This window comes from Macaca mulatta, chromosome 16 (genome assembly GCF_049350105.2).
Source record: "Macaca mulatta isolate MMU2019108-1 chromosome 16, T2T-MMU8v2.0, whole genome shotgun sequence".
NCBI lineage: Eukaryota > Metazoa > Chordata > Mammalia > Primates > Cercopithecidae > Macaca > Macaca mulatta.
Genome location: NC_133421.1, coordinates 10,670,342 through 10,686,520, shown reverse-complemented (window position 1 = coordinate 10,686,520; position 16,179 = coordinate 10,670,342). Strand labels below are relative to the sequence as shown.

General features: G+C 50.4%; 1 protein-coding gene across 5 annotated transcripts in view; it reads right to left on the bottom strand.

Annotated features, from left to right (window-relative positions):
• Positions 1–16,179, bottom strand: part of NTN1 (netrin 1) — a 245,339-nt gene that overhangs the window by 65,680 nt on the left and 163,480 nt on the right. For all 5 annotated transcript variants that reach the window (XM_077970352.1, XM_077970354.1, XM_077970355.1 and 2 more), the window contains exon 3: positions 10,975–11,163. In XM_077970352.1, coding sequence (XP_077826478.1) covers positions 10,975–11,163 — 189 coding nt within the window. The remainder of the gene's footprint in view (positions 1–10,974; positions 11,164–16,179) is intronic.

Genomic DNA, 16,179 nt, shown 5'->3' with positions numbered 1-16,179 from the left:
CCGCAAAGAAAGTAGGGGTGGATGGGGCCCTGTGGACAGGTCCCAATGCGTGGGCCTGGCTGCTCTCTGGCTGCTTGTGGAGCTCAGGGAGGGCGACCGCAGCAGCATGCTTGGTGTAGTGAGGACAGTCCGCAGAGAGAGCAAGGGCCAGCATCTTCAGAGAAAAGCAGGATCCAGAGGCTCCCCAGGTCCCCTTATCTCTTGTGGGTGTCAGGCCTCTTGGGGGAAGCCTGGTGGGACCCCCACTAGAGGTGACACTGGAGAGATTATATCAGGCACAAAGAGGTGTCCAGGCACCCATTTCTTCCCCACTCCCCAAAACAGGGGTGAAGGATCAGCAACCGAGAGAAGAAACACGGGAAAGCCAGCAGGGCACTCTGGAATGGAGGGGACCTAATGTAACGTGGCAGCGAAGACCAGACAGGCAGAGCTTTTGGAGGCGGGGCAGAGAGGCCAGGGGAGGGGAGGGAGTGCTGACCCAGGGAGACTGGTCTCAAGTGAGTTCAGAGCTTTGAGGTATGGGAGATGGGGAACAAGGAGGCCCAAAGACGCAGTGTCAGAGAGTCCTAGGGAAGGAGTTTCTTCTTATTGCTATTATTTAATTTGCATAGAATAAAATTCACTTTTTTGGTGAATGCGTTTTTTTTTTTTTTGTTTTTTTTTTTTTGAGATGTAGTTTGACTCTTGTTGCCCAGGCTGGAGTGCAATGGTGCGATCTCGGCTCACTGCAACCTCTGCCTCCCGGGTTCAAGTGATTCTCCTGCCTCAGCCTCCTGACCTTAGGTGATCCACCACCCTTGGCCTCCCAAAGTGCTGGGATTACAGGCATGAGCCACCGCGCCCAGCCCTCGTGATGGTTTTCACCTGCAGTTCCCTAATGACTAAGGGCGTTCCATGTATTTATTTGTGATCGGCCCGTCTTTGACGATGTTTCTGTTCAAGCGTTTTGTCCATGTTTAATTGGGTTGTTTGTTCCTTGTTGTTGAATTTTGAGAGTTGTTTACATATTTGGGATTCAAGTCCTCCATCAGATGTGGGATGTGCAAGTATCTTCTCATCTGTAGCTTGTCTTACAGAAGGAGCTTCTTAAAAGGTGAGCCTGGCCAGGGGTGGTGGCTCACACCTGTAATCTCAGCACTTTGGGAGGCCGAGGTGGGTGGATCACCTGAGGTCAGGAGTTCGAGACCAGCCTGACCAACAAGGATAAACCCCGTTTCTACTAAAAATACAAAATTAGCCGGGTGTGGTGGTGCATGTCTGTAATCGAAGCTACTCGGGAGGCTGAGGCAGGAGAATTGCTTGAACCCGTGAGGTGGAGGTTGTGGTGAGCTGAGGTCATGCCATTGCACTCCAGCCTGGGTGACAGAGCAAAACTCCATCTAAAAAAAAAAAAAAAAAAAGTAGTGAGCATGATACATCAGTCAGATCACTTTTCTCCTTCCAGCCTTCCAGTGCTGAGTATGGAACCTACCTCCTCTTCAGACACCAAGGAGCTAACTACCCACCCCTTTCTCCATCTCTTCTCTTCTGACCAAGGGCCCACCAAGCCCTTTCCTGTTTCCAGACTTTGGTTCTTCCTGGAATGTTCTTCCCTCAGCTTCCTCGTGGATGTTTTCTCCCCAAGTCCCAGGTCTCATCTTAGATGTCCTGTTCGCAGGAAGCCCCTCCAGGGCCACCTCGTAGTGCAGCTTGACCAGTTACTCTCTCCTTCCACCCTGCTGCTTTCCTCCATGTAACTCGCCACAATCCGTCATTATCTTTCTTCTTTTCTTTCAACTTTGAGAGTTGTTTACATATTTGGGATTCAAGTCCTCCCTCAGATGTGGGATGTGCAAGTATCTTCTCCTCATCTGTAGCTTCTTAAAAGGTGAGCCTGGCCTAGCACGGTGGACCAACATGGAGAAACCCCGTTTCAACATGGAGAAACTCCCAACCTCAGGTGATCCACCCGCCTCGGCCTCCCAAAGTGTTGGGATTACAGGCGTCAGTCACCGCACCCGGCCAAGATATTTAAATTAAAAAAATTTAAATGCCCACCCTCCCGGTTTTCATCAAGAGAATCATAAAAACTATTTAAATTCATTGATGATCAATCTCTCTCTTCTTTGTTTATTGTCAACTTCCCATCAAAAAGCAAGCCCAAAGGCCCGTGTCTAGCACGCAATAAGCGCTACACAAACATGTGCTGAATCAAATGAACAAACAGTCTTGTTGCTAATCTGGATGTAACTCAGGCCAATCTGCCGTCCTTTCCTGGTGGGGAGAGGGAGCATTTTGCTGCCCCTTGCACATCTGGAGGAACGAATGAGGAGGCAGGTGGGACGACAGTCCCCTCACATCCTAGGTCATCTGCAATCCAATGCCCCTGCACTCTCCACTCTTACATTCTCTGTGTTAAGGAGGGAGGGAGGATTGCTGAAATCTGAAGATAATCCCCAAACGTCATTTCAGCTGTCTGTGTCAACCTCCTCTGAAGCTATGCTTTCCTTTGTCCCCGCAGTTGCTAATGAGGCACAAAAGAATTAATGTTTCAAGTTGCACAACCTCTCCTTTCCCTGCCACTTTCGGATCAAGGTGCAGATGGCAGGAAGTGGAGGGGGGAGAGGAGTCCCATAATCCCAAACTGGGTTATTTGACACTTCGTGATCTAGTTAACTATAGTCACCCTGCACCTGTTTTACAGCCAAGGAGAAAAGCACAGGTCTTGCAAATGATTCCGTGTGTGTGTGTGTGTGTGTGTGTCACACAAGCTTGGGGCAGGAAGGTAGGGCTGTATGACACAGTGGGGGAGGAGCAGGAACCTGGGTTCTGTGTCTGTGCCACAAGTGAGGCAGCTCAGGCCAGCTCAGGCCTCCCATTAGCCCTAAGTCCCAGTCCAATCAAGGAGTCCCTCAGATGCTGCCTGGTCTTTCTTGGCACTTCCAGAGTCAAATCTGGATGTGCACAGCCCGCCCCCACCTCTCTCTGCTGGGTCTCCACAAGCAGCTGTGGGGCACATCTCTGCCCTTCGACTTGCCATCTTTGCTCCCAAAGCATGGAAATCCTTTATTGAGAGTGTGCAACAGCATTAGGGCCAATCCTCGGGGCCCCGCCCAGTCCCGTGGGAATTGGCTGCCAAGTCCACACCGGGGCTGAGCCCTTCAAGCAAGAGGGGCCGGTTCTCCCGAGGGCCACCACGCACAGAAAGAACTAAAGCAACCAGAGAGTCAAAGGAAGCATATCTGCTTTGTGTGTGTGCCGACAATGGCAGTGCGTTCTAGTTTTTCTGTTTTCCCTGACTTGCACAAATAATCCTAAGAGCTGCCATGTGTGGAATGCATGCTACATGCCAGGACGTCCTCCACATCATCTCATTTAATCTGCACCATAGCCCTAGGAGGGAGTAGGGGCTATGATCCCCATTTGCAGATAAGAAAGCGGAGGCTCCCAAGAGTAAGTGTCTTGCCTCCAGAGGTGGAATCTGGACTCTCGTCTGAGTAACTCCAAGTTTCATGCTTTTCAAAGCTCTGCATCCCAAACCTGTTTACTACCCCCCTGCCACCCGCCCCCGGCCCCACAAGGGCTCTCCTGGCAACAAAAGCCTGAAAGACACTATTTCCTCAAGTAAAATTCCCTTAATGCTCTGGCCAAACCCAGAACTTCCATTAACTTGGGGAGCTCAATAATCAGGAGCCTTTTCTGCTCAAACACAGGAACCCCTGGAAATCCTCCAGGAATTTCTTTTTCTTTATTTTTCTTCTTTTTGAGACGGAGTCTCGCTCTGTAGCCCAGGCTGGAGCGCAGTGGCGTGATCTCAGCTCATTGCAACCTCTGCCCCGCTCAAGCGATTCTCCTGCCTCAGCCTCCTGAGTAGCTGGGATTACAGGCACGCGCCACCACGCCGGGCTAATTTTTGTATTTTTAGTAGATGGGGTTTCACCACTTGCCCAGGCTGGTCTTGAATTCCTGACCTCAGGTGATCCACCCGCCTCGGCCTCCCAAAGTGTGGGGATTATAGGTGTGAGCCACCACGCCCAGCCAATCCTCCAGGAATTTCTATGTGGCATCTGGAGATAAGAGTGGTCCTGAGAGATGAGAGAACTCACATCCAGGGAGGTGAAAACGTGGACGGCCCAAGGACGCCCAGGGAATGAGCAAGCTGGGCCAGGAAGATTCCGTTTGGCACAGTGTGCCACATGGGCCGAGTCACAAGATCAGGGACTCTTTTCATCTATAAAGCCTGCAATAAAACCACCTCCACCTAATTTCCTGGCTCTACCAGCTCTTCTGAGTCACCAGATCACACACTTCACTGCTACAAAGAATCGTCCTATTGTATCCTTACGTTCTCCTAAGACCTTGACTACTTAAGAAGCAGGTGGAATGTGGAATGTCAAAGCTGGAAGGGATTCAGAGGCCAGCAGCCTGAATATAATCCCACAGATGAGGAGACTGAGGTCTCGAGAGGTCACCAGACTTCTCTGATACCCTATAGACTTTGAACATGGAGCCAAATATGTAGGTAAGGTTTTTGATGCCCATGTCTTCCAAGGGAAAAGATGCATCCACAGAGATCACAGTTGGAGTGAAACTCTTTCAGTGGGAATTCTCTCTCCCTAATGCAGTATCTACGGTGTCAGTTTCTCCCAGTAGGTACTAACCTTACCTGGCCATAATGAAGGCCACTCCTTATGTTGGGGTCTCTGTCCTCAAAGCTGGAGCCGCTCCAGCCACTAAGTACCTTCCTGCCCCAGATGACCAACCCTTTTCCCTGTACCCCCCCCCAAAAAAAAAACATGAAAATGGAAATACAGGTAACAGAAATGTGACAAGGGACCCACATATTGAAATGGTGCCCCTGAGGCTTTTATAGGGTGGGTGGATAATGACTTAGAGTCAGGAAAGCCAAGAAGGGTGGGGGCCCGGGAACTTTGCTGCGCTGTGAATAAATCCACAATTGATCAGATCTAAATATACATATTCACGCACACACATGCATGCACCATCTATCTGGCACTGAGGACTGTCTGATCTTGTGCCCTAATCAGGCTGCACTAGCTAAGCTCCCAGCCTTGCCCTGTAAAACTCTTTTTTTTTTTGACACGGAGTTTCGCTATTGTTGCTGAGGCTGGAGTGCAATGGCGCAATTTCGGCTCACTGCAGCCTCCACCTCCTGGGTTCAAGCAATTCTCGTGCCTCAGCCTCCCAAGTAGCTGGGATTACAGGCATGTGTCACCACGCCCAGCTAATTTTGTATTTTTAGTAGAGGCAGGGTTTCTCTGTGTTGGTCAGGCTGGTCTCAAACTCCCGACCTCAGGTGATCTGCCCACCTTGGCCTCCCAAAATGTTGGGATTACAGGCATGAGCCACCGTGCCCGACCAAGATTTTTAAATTTAAAAAATGTAAATGCCCACCCTCCCAGTTTTCATCAAGAGAATCATAAAAAATATTTAAATTCACTGATGATCAATCTCTCTCTTCAAAAGAATAAACCTGGGGTCTAGGCTGCCTACAAGTCTTCCCTTAATGCCACCAAGAGCGACTCACCATCCTCATTTCTTATTTTCTGTGGTTCTCAGTGTCAGTGACACATTAGAATCTCCTGGGAAGCTTTTCCAATTCCCAATGCCCAGATCGCATCTGGACCCATTAATTAAACCAGAATTTCTGGGGGTGGGTCCAGGCAGCAGTATTTTCAAATCTCCCCAAGCGGTTCCAACATGTAGCCAAGGGTGAGACTCAGAGCCTAAGTTACAGGCAAATAATGTGACAGACAAATACTGCTGATGACGCCATACAGTGAAGGCAGACAATCACGAATGAGAAAGTCATGGGGCGCTCCCTGTACACAGTGGCCCAGGGAAACAGAGGGCGCAAGACTGTGGTGTTCATATCCTCCTCATTCCGCAACCCTTGACTGAGCTGCTGGAAGAAATAAGGGGTGGATGGAAGTAGCAAGAATGTCCTGGCAAACATGTGAGGATGACTGCAGGCTTTTGCCCTGGCTAATTATTGCATCTTCTTGCTTGGGACTCAAGCACCTTCCTAGCCTTCATTTAACCACATGGGCTTGAAGCAGGGAAAGACAACGAGAGAAGGAAACAGGCAGCTCAGTGAGATGGAATGCAGGCCCTTTGTACAGGGATGCTGGATGCACTGGTTAATTTCTTAATTCTCATCACAATTCGGTTCACAGGAGACTCCTGGAATGTCTTTATCCATCACAGATGGTTTGGGAAAATGATAAATTAATATTGTTATCAATGGGGGCAGGGCTGAAATGGTTAAATAGTAACGTCGTCTTCGGTCGTCTTTGCCTGCTCAAAAGAGAAAACGCCCCCAAAGTCCATAAAGAAGATAAATGGTAAACAAAACCTCCTGTCTTTTGACAGATTCCAAGACGAGTATCATTCACAAACAATCCAGCGGAGAAAAGGGAGAAATTTATCTCATCTGACTTTATATAGGACAACAGCTCGCACCATAACGAGGCCATCCCAGTGCTGTGAAATCGCACTGAATAGCTGGAGAGTGCAGCCGCCTGTTCCCTGGGTACGTTTATTACAGTCCTTTGTACGCGCCAACCCTGCCAGCTCTGGTTTGCTTCTAAACCAGGGGAGGCGAGAAATAACCCAACAAATTTGTTGCTACGAAACCACCCAAATGGGGCAACTACATAGTAACGTTTGGAATCTGATGCCCTTACTCCAGGCTGTTCTTGTCTGGGTCCAACCCTGCTCTACACTGGACAACGTCCCCTAGTCAGCCAGTCACCAGCAGAATATGGGTGGCCTCGGCTCCCTGCCCAGGCTCTGAGAAGTCAGGGGTAAAGAGGCCCCAGAGGCCGTTCCCAAGCCAATTTGGGAGTCAAGAACCCCTGCCCTTTGCCCCTGTTCCCCTGTGAAATTCATCTGAAACAAAGCAAAGAAGTGCAGCTCTCACCTGAAGGCCTATGGTGGGGCTCTGGGAAGTCAATCTCAAAAGCTGGGGCCTAACCGGCCAGACACGGTGGCTCATGCCTGTAATCCCAGCACTTTGGGAGGCCAAGGAGGACAGATCACCTGAAATCAGGAGTTCAAGACCAGCCTGGCCAACATGGTGAAACTCCGTATCTACTGAAAACACAAAAATTAGCTGGTTGTGGTGGCACGCACCTGTAATCCCAGCTACTCGGGAGGCTGAGGCAGGAGAATCGCTTGAACCCTGGAGGCGGAGGTTGCAGTGAGCCGAGATTGCGCCATTGCACTCCAGCCTGGACGACACAGCGAGACTCCATCTCAAAACAAACAAACAAACAAACAAACAAAAAAATGGAGCCTGGAGGCAGCACCATACCTACAAAATTTCAGAAGCCTCTGAGAGAAAACGGTCAAAGATCAAATACTGGGGAAAAAGTGCTTCCACCCAAGGAACCATTTCCTTGAACCATCTGGCCCTGGGAACACAAGGCAGGAGGCGCTCGTGGTGGTGGTGATGGAAGGGGGTTGACCAGGAGACCCCTGTGTGAAGATCTCAAGGGTACACATCCCTCCCGCATCTGAACTTCTCCTAAAGATGGTTCCCACCAAGATCTCAGGCTCTCTTTTTGGTGGGAACTGTCCCACCTCCCGTAAGAGCTTGACACCAGGAAAGGAAAGAGCTGAGGGGAAAGATCCGGACTTTCCAGAGACGTCTATCCTGACCAATCAGATGACTGGACCTCCTGAGTCAAATTTTTCCTCACTAATCAGAGAGCAGATATTTTCTCGCCAATCACGAAGCAGAGACCTCCGGGCAATGCTTTTTCTCACCAATCAGAAAGCAGAAACCTCAAAGTGCTGTCTTTCTCACCAATCAGGTGGCAAGTTTTTTAAAGTGTAGTCTCCTATCACCAATCAGGTGACAAGTTCCTTGAAGCACTGTCTTTCTTCACCAATCAGATGGCAGTTTCCTTGAAACACTGTCATTCCTCCCCCATCAAGAGGCACTAAGAGTCCCAGCCTTTCCTGCCACATTTCCTCAGTAGAATTTGCCTGTGTCTTTCTGAGCAGAATCCATCTGTAGATTTTCCCGTCCTGTGATTTATTCTCCCAGGGTTCCCACCAAGGCCAACGCAGCTGATGTACAGGGCTGGGAAGGAAAACACAGCCACCTAGGCTGGCCACAGTGTTGGAAATCATAAAACAAGAACGCATCCTCATCTATTTGCATCTGACCCTCCTAGAAACCAGTAAAGGAAGGTGGGCAATAACATGCCATTCAGCCAGAGTGGCAGAGCCCCAGAGAATGGCCTGCGGGTTCCCGGGACCCTGTGGCTTCCTGCCATCTCTCAGTCTGAGTGGTGAGAGGCTGCAAACAGCTCTTGTCCCTACCCACAGCAACAAGGGGTAGGTGGAGGTGACCAGGGCCCTGCCCCTTTTTACCTCTCCGGGAAACATACATTTCTAACCGGGCAGCAGAAACTGGCATGACAGGAAGTGACCAGTGCCCTTTCTCACCCAGACCTTCTCCCTCTCAGGCACAGGACTGCCCACCTGAGTGGCTGCTGTTGGTATAGTTTCTTGGCTGAACTCCCAAGAAATCTATGTGCAAGACAGCTGTTTACAAGACCCCTGGCCTCAATTTCTTCTGTAAAAGAGAGACAACAAACACTCTGGGCACAGGCAAAGGAGCTGGATACCTTCCAACTATGTTCTCTGAAAGGCCAGAGCCATCTCTCCCGAGGCTTGTCCTGGTCACACCTTTCTGCCATTGCAGATGTTTCTCGGGCCCCTTTGCCTGGGCCACCTTCCCATTCATTCTCCGCTCAGTCTTCTGGGGAATTCTCACCTAAAACCGTGATTTTTTTAAAAACATGGAAGCAGCCCAGCTACCTTTCTGCTCATGTTTCTCTTGGCAACCACCAGAGGCAGCCGTAAGTCCACAGACACAGAAGGACACCTTGCTTGAACTAGGGCTCATGCCTGTGCATTTGCAATCAAAGGGATTTCTCCTGGAGGAGACAGACTGGGAACCTGTTTATTTTATTTTGAGAAAAGTGTTCCACATAAGCAGGGCTGGGTTGGATTCACGAGCCCTGGGCTCAGAAGGGCACCAGCTTGGTGGAAACTCTGCTGTCCTTGTTTCAAAATTCTTAATAGCTTTGGAATAAGAAGCCCCCTACTTTGTTACTTTCTTTTTTTTTTTTTTCCAAGACAGGTTCTCTCCTTCTCCTCCTTCTCCTCCTCCCCTTCCTCCTCCTCTTCCTCCTCTTCTTCCTCCTCTTCTTCCTCTTCCTCTTCTTCCTCTTCCTCTTCTCCTCTTCTCCTTTCTCTTCCTCCTCTCCTCCTCTCCCCCCTCCCCCTCCTCCTCCCCCTCCCCCTCCTCCTCCCCCCTCCCCCTCCTCCTCCCCCTTCTCCTCCCCCCTCCCCCTCCTCCTCCCCCTCCTCTCCCTCCTCCTCCCCCTCCTCCCCTTCCTCCTCCTCTTCTTCCCCTTCCTCTTCTTCCTCTTCCTCTTCTTCTTCTCCTCCTCTTCCTCTTCCTCCTCCTCTTCTTCCTCCTCCTCTTCCTCCTCCTCCTCTTCTTCTTCTTCCTCTTCCTCTTCCTCTTCTTTTTTCGAGACTCTCACTCTGTCACCCAGGCTGGAGTGCAGTGGTGTGATCTTGGCTCACTGCAACCTCCGCCTCCTGGGCTCAAGCTATTCTCCTGCCTCAGCCTCCCAAGTAGCTGGGATTACAGGCGCGCACCACCCGGTTAATTTTTGTATTTTTAGTGAGGACGGGGTTTCACCATGTTGGGCAGGCTGGTCTCGAAGTCCTGACCTAGGGTGATCTGCCCATCTCGGCCTCCCAAAGTGCTGGAAGCCCCTGTTTTCATTTTGCACTGGGCCCTGCAAATTATGTAGTCGGTCCTGCACACAAGTGCCCAACATCTGGTGGACTTCCTGTTAAGAAGATGATACTTTTGCTTCATCCACACGCTAAGCAGTGGCCACAGAAGGGTTTCTCTCCTGCAGCGCACCACCTGGGCCTGTCTGCCATGGCTTGGGACCCTGCCGTGTCAGAGTCTACACAAGTCCAGGTCAGGACCCCACCCATGCTGAGGTGTTGCCCACCAGCCCTCAGAGGTAAATATCTTCTGGGAAGCCGTGTTCATGGCAGGCCCTGGCCCTAGGCCATAAGTTTTGGAGCAGGAAAGCCTTGGTTCCTGGAATTACCAAAAGCTTTTGTGGGGTGGGGGGCCCCACTTCTCACCCTCCAGCATCACTGAATTCCCTGGCATTTCATCAGCTTCTCTGAATCATCTGGCCATTGCTTCATTTTTGTTGGTAGGAGAAAAACAAACAGCAGAAAGTTAAAACATTAGTGCTTGCTTCAGTGGACAAAAATAGAGTCTCCCGTCTCCTTTTAATTTTTTTTGTTTTTGTCCTAAGAAGTAAAGCTATTTGCAGATGGATTAAATGTTCCTTCTGAGACCCTGCCCCTGAAACTGCCGACCTCGCTGGGACTGTACGTGTGTGTGTGCGTGTGTGTGTGTGTGTGTTTCGGGGGTGGGGGAGCGAGGGGCGGTGCGCGCACATCCAAAGAAGTGCGTCTGCGTGCATTTGGTAAAAGAGAGTCCTTTGTCCCGACGGTAAGCCTGGCGAACATGACTCGCGGTCCTCTGGTATGCAGCACACCTGTGCAGAGCAGAACCCCAGGAGGGGGAGGGAAGGGAGAGGTGTTGGCGGCTGCAGCCCTGCACCCTTGTAGGGGATCACACCTTCTCCTTTCTTCTCCTTTGAGCCATGTCTCCATCGCCCCTTTGTTTTGGCTTACACCTCCAAATACCAGGGAGGCCTTTGTGTGCGTGTGTCTGTGTGTGTGTGTGTGTGTGTGTGTGAGAGAGAGAGAGAGAGAGAGAGAGAGATGACCTCAGTCAACGCCAATTTGTACACAGACTGCAAGAAAATAGAAAAGGAAGCGAGGAAGGAACGGGAGGACTGATATTCCCAGGGTCTCCCCAGCTCCCCCCGCACCCCGCCACGCGTCGCCCACCTTTGCAGGCCTTCCGGTGGCTGATGGGCTTGCCCATGTCGCGGTAGTAGCCCTCTTTGCAGTAGTGGCAGTGGCGGCCGGCGGTGTTGTGGCGACAGTTGAGGCAGACACCTCCGCTCTTGCGCCCCGAAAGCTTGTAGAGCTCCATGTTGAAGCGGCAGCGCCGGGCATGCAGGTTGCAGTTGCAGGCTGCAGGGGAAGACCGAGAGAGGTGTCAGCTGCAGGGGCGCGGGGAGGACAGGCACCCATGGGCGCCGAAGGAAACCCCACCCCCCCCACTGCTCCCTTCTCCACTAGCAGAGCCAGGCAGGCAGACGTGGGCTCCAGGAGCTCCTCCTCGGCTCCTCCTGTTTATACCCATAAGCATGTATTGGGCACGTAACAGTACCACGGCTGAGGTTCTCCCAAAATTCCTATGTTGAAGCCGTGACCCCCAGTACCTCAGAATGGGACTGTATTTAGAGATAGAGTCTTAAAACAGGGCCCTCAGAGTGGGCGCTACGCCAGTATGACTGTGTCTTTGTAAGAAGAGGAGACGAGGACACAGAGGGACGCGGGGAAGCATGTGCACGGAGGAGAAATCCCATGAGGACATTGCCAGAGGGCAGCCATCTGCAAGCCGTGCAGAAAGGCCTCCAGAGCAACCAACTCTGCCAACACCTTGATCTTGGACTTCCAGGCTCCAGAACTAGGAGAAGTAAACGTCTAGCGTTTCAGCCCCCAGCCCGTGGCACTTTGTTGTAGCAGCTGAGCAAACTACTGAGGCTCCTGCCACCAGCCTGGCCTCCCCTTCTCCCCCTCCTCCTCGTCCACTGAGGACTCTGGGGCCTGCACACCATCGTTCTTCCCACCTCAACCTGGCCGGCTTCCGGAGGCTGCCCAGCCCTGCTCTGGGGAGAGGACCCCCACATCGTCCACGATGGCTCTGCTCCACCTGTTCCCTCCCCATGAGCATTGCTCAGGACTCAGCTCCCTTTCCCCGCCCACCCCTGTGCCCTCCTGGTCTGTCTCCTTCACCACTCATCATCTCTGCGCTCCCAACTCCCAAATCAGTATTTCCAGTTTCAGGTCTGGGGTCTCCACTTGAACCCAGAGTCACCTCCTCTACATCATTGACTCCTTACCATCCTGCCCTCAGGTTCCCTGTGGCTTGAGCTGAACCTCGCAGGCTCCCCTCTGCATAATCAGCAGAAGCAGGATTTATTTTTGTTTGTTTGTTGTTATTTTTGAGATGGGAGTCTTTCTCTGTCACCCAGGCTGGAGTGCAGTGGCCCGATCTCAGCTCACTGCAACCTCTGCCTCCCGGGTTCAAGCGATTCTCCTGCCTCAGCCTCCTCAGTAGCTGGGATTATGGGTGCGCACCACCACGCCTGACTAATTTTTGTATTTTTAGTAGAGACGGGGTTTCACTATGTTGGTCAGACTGGTCTTGAACTCCTGATCTTGTGATCCTCCCACCTCAGCCTCCCAAAGTGCTGGGCTGACAGCCGTGAGCCACCACACTCAGCCCAGAGCAGGATTTCTAAGCACCAAAATGAGGGTGTCCATTGGGATCAAGTTGAAAGCACTCAGCATGGCCTTCAGGGCTCCAAATAAGCTGGTCCTGCCTCGCCGTCCAGCCCCTCACTCTTTATGCTCCAGTGATTCCAAACTTTGGTCTGTTTCTAGAGCCATGTGCGAGGACCCCTCGCCTGCCTCTCTGGGGCTTTGGACATGCTGTTCCCTTTCTCCCAGGACACCCCTGTTTTATCTGGCTGCCTCCTTCTCATCCCCCAGGTCTTGGTTCCAATGTTACTTCCCAGCCCCGCTCCACCCCACAAGCCTGGCATAGGCACCCAGCATGGCCTCACATAGCTTTCCTTGCGCCACATCAGGATTGCCTGTCACCTGCCTTCTTCTTTAGGCTTCCAACCCCAGGGTACTCCAGCACAGGTCTGGCCTCTTCTTGTTCACTCTACAACATGGTTTCATGCTCAGTGTGTTCTAAATCACATTTGATGGAATTTCTAAAGAAATACATGTTGGGATTTTTGTTTTGTTTTTTGTTTGAGGGAGGGTCTCACTCTGTTGCCCAGGCTGGAGTGCAATGGCACGGATCTTGGCTCACTGAGACCTCTGTCTCCCAGGCTCATGAGATCCTCCCACCTCAGCCTCCCGAGTAGCTGGGACCACAGGCATGTGCCACCATGCCCAGCTAATTTTTTTTGTATTTTTTGTAGAACCAGGGTTTCACCATGTTGCCTGGGCTGGTCTTGAACTCTTGGGCTCAAGAGATCTGCCTGTTTCCGTCTCCCAAAGTGCTGGGATTACAGGCCTGAGCCACCGCACCCAACCTAAGAAATATATATTTAATTCATGCACTCGATAAACAAAAGCAGGAAGAGAAAGGAATACACTCCTATTTCCACCAACCACAGTTGCTGCAGAGATCTTTCCTTTTAGGCTTAATTAACATTTGTTCAGTTGTGGAGCTATTTAATTCTTTCCTACAGACATAGAAAACGTAGATCATACTTTTACACATCTAGTTTTATAGGTCTTTTTTTTTTTCATAATAATGAACATTTTCTCATGTCAAATACTGTTCTTCATGATGTTTAAAAGTCGTCTGGGCTGGGCATGGTGGCTCACACCTGTAATCCCAGCACTTTGGGAGGCTGAGGTGGGCAGATCTCTTGGAGTCAGGAGTTTGAGACCAGCCTGGCCAATATGGTGAAACCTCATCTCCACTAAAAAATACAAAAATTAGCCAGGCATGGTGGTTTGTGCCTGTAATCCCAGCTACTTGGGAGGCTGAGGCAGGAGAATCTCTTGATTCTGGGAGGTGGAGGTTGCCATGAGCCACCATTGTACCCCAGCCTGAGCCACTGAGCGAGACCCTATCTCACAAAAATTAAAAACTAAAAAATAAAAGTCGTCTGGCACTTTTAAATGCCTTGGAGTCGAAGTGGAGGCATTTAAAAGAAGGACCTCCCAGGGTTGGACAACTATAGGCCGTTTCCCATTTTTCACTATTATAAATGTTAACTACCTTTGAACGTAAAGGTAACCACCTTGAACCACCTTTGAACATACATATTTGTGCTCTGCTCTGATGAGTGTTGTAGCGCAAATTTCTCTAGATGGAATTACTGGGTTGAATTTTGAATCTACATGTTTTTATATTTTTATTATTTATTTATTTATGTATTTATTTTTTTGAGATGGAGTCTCGTTCTGTAGCCCAGGCTGGAGTGCAGTGGCATGATCTCGGCTCACTGCAACCTCCGCCTCCTGGGTTCACGCCATTCTCCTGCCTCAGCCTCCCGAATAGCTGGGATTACAGGCACCTGCCACCACACCGGACTAATTTTTTGTATTTTTAGTAGAGACGGGGTTTCACTATGCTGGCCAGACTGGTCTTGAACTCCTGACCTTGTGATCTGCCCGCCTTGGCCTCTCAAAGTGCTGGGATTACAGGCATGAGCCACCGTGCCCAGCCCTTCTACATGTTTCTAACATTGGCTCCAAACTGCCACACTGCCCTCAAGAGAGGCTGTATGGCTTATACTCCCACCAGCAGGATATGAGAGCTCCTATTTTACCACGTGCTTGAAAAGAATAATATGCATTTGGTATCAGCATTCTTTTTAAAAAATCTTGGCCAATCGGTCTGAGAAAACACATACACATACACACATGATTTTAATTTGCGTGTCTTTGATTACTAGGAAGGTTGGACATTTCCCCATGTATTGTTTTTCTATTTATATTTCTTTTTTGTGCATTGCCTGTTCATGCCATTTGCCCAGTTTTCAAATAAGGTGGGCTTTTTTTCATGCTGTCTAGTGATCTTATGTGGGAGGATTAAACATCATTTGTCTTTTCTGCCATATAAGCTGTAAATATTTTTAACAGTTTCTCATTCACATGTTACTTTAATTTGTGATCTTTAGAAAAACATGTGCCTCTTTAATTTTTCTCTCTGATGTTAGGACAAGCTTCTTTAAGTGCTCTTCCTAGAGTCACTGCCAAGTCACTCACCCATTAGTCATTCCATTTACAAATAGAGGTGGACAGGGCTCTAGAGAAAGCAGTGGGGGATGCAGGAGAAACGACAGCTCCTACCCTGAAATCTGAAAGCAGCCAGAAGCCAAATTAAACCAGGGGATGAGTCCCAGAGCCTTGCTAAGTGTCCTCCAGCAAGTGTCCCCAGGGCTGAGTTCAACCAGGTGCAAAGTAAGAGGCTGCAGCTGCACCTTGCCCTCCCACAGACAACTGTCACGCCTATGCACACTCACTCTCTTTGGACTCACCCTGCCAGACAAGGGTGACAGGGGCCTGCTCAGAGAGTGAAATGACCAATCAGCCCAGGACCACGGAGCTAGTAAATTCGGGGTACAAGATGGGAACCCAGGCCTTCTGGCTCCTGGTTCACTGGCTCAGAGGAAAGGACCCTTATCACTGGAAGTAACAGCTGGCCTAGACTACAGTCAGAATCTAGATCTTCCCTACAAGCACAGAAATCACAGGACCTGGAACACCTGCCTGGGGACAGGGATCTGGAAGGATCACCCAGGCCTCACTTCCTCAGGCCTCCCTTGTACCAGGAAAGGCCTGGTAACAGCATCATCCCGTCCTTCTTGGAGGCAAACGTCCTCCTCCTGCATTTCCCAGCGGGGACTGCCCTAACCTTTGAGCCCCGTCTGGGAGCTCAGCCTCCACTTTTCCCACCCCAAGAGGAAGCTGGGGGCTGGTAGCTCTCTTCCATATGCACCTTATGCCAACAAAAGGTTTTTCCTAAACAACTGGTCACACAAAAGAAAACTCTGAGGCGAACATCAAAAGGCAGGGGTCCCTTCCCTCCCCTTCTTCTTGGAGCTGTCAAGAGACATCAAGTGGCAAATGCCCATGCTCAGACTTCTGCAAAGTATTTTACAGCTTGTTTTCTTTTCTCTTTGTTTTATTTTCTCTGCACAGATGGAAAAAATGCATTGGGCGAAGCAGCTCACATCTGGATCCCTCAGCTCCACAGAGAGGCGTCACCCAACTCCCGGCCTGTCCCCAGCCCCTTCCTCAGAGAGACACCTTAATCCTTCGTGCCTTCCTGTTTATCTCCTGCATCTCTTGGAGGCAAAAATATTGGGTATTAGTTTCATTATCAGATTTCAAGGCAGGGAGGAAAGGGCAGCTTTGTGAGAACAGAGAGGTCAGCCCAGAGAAAAG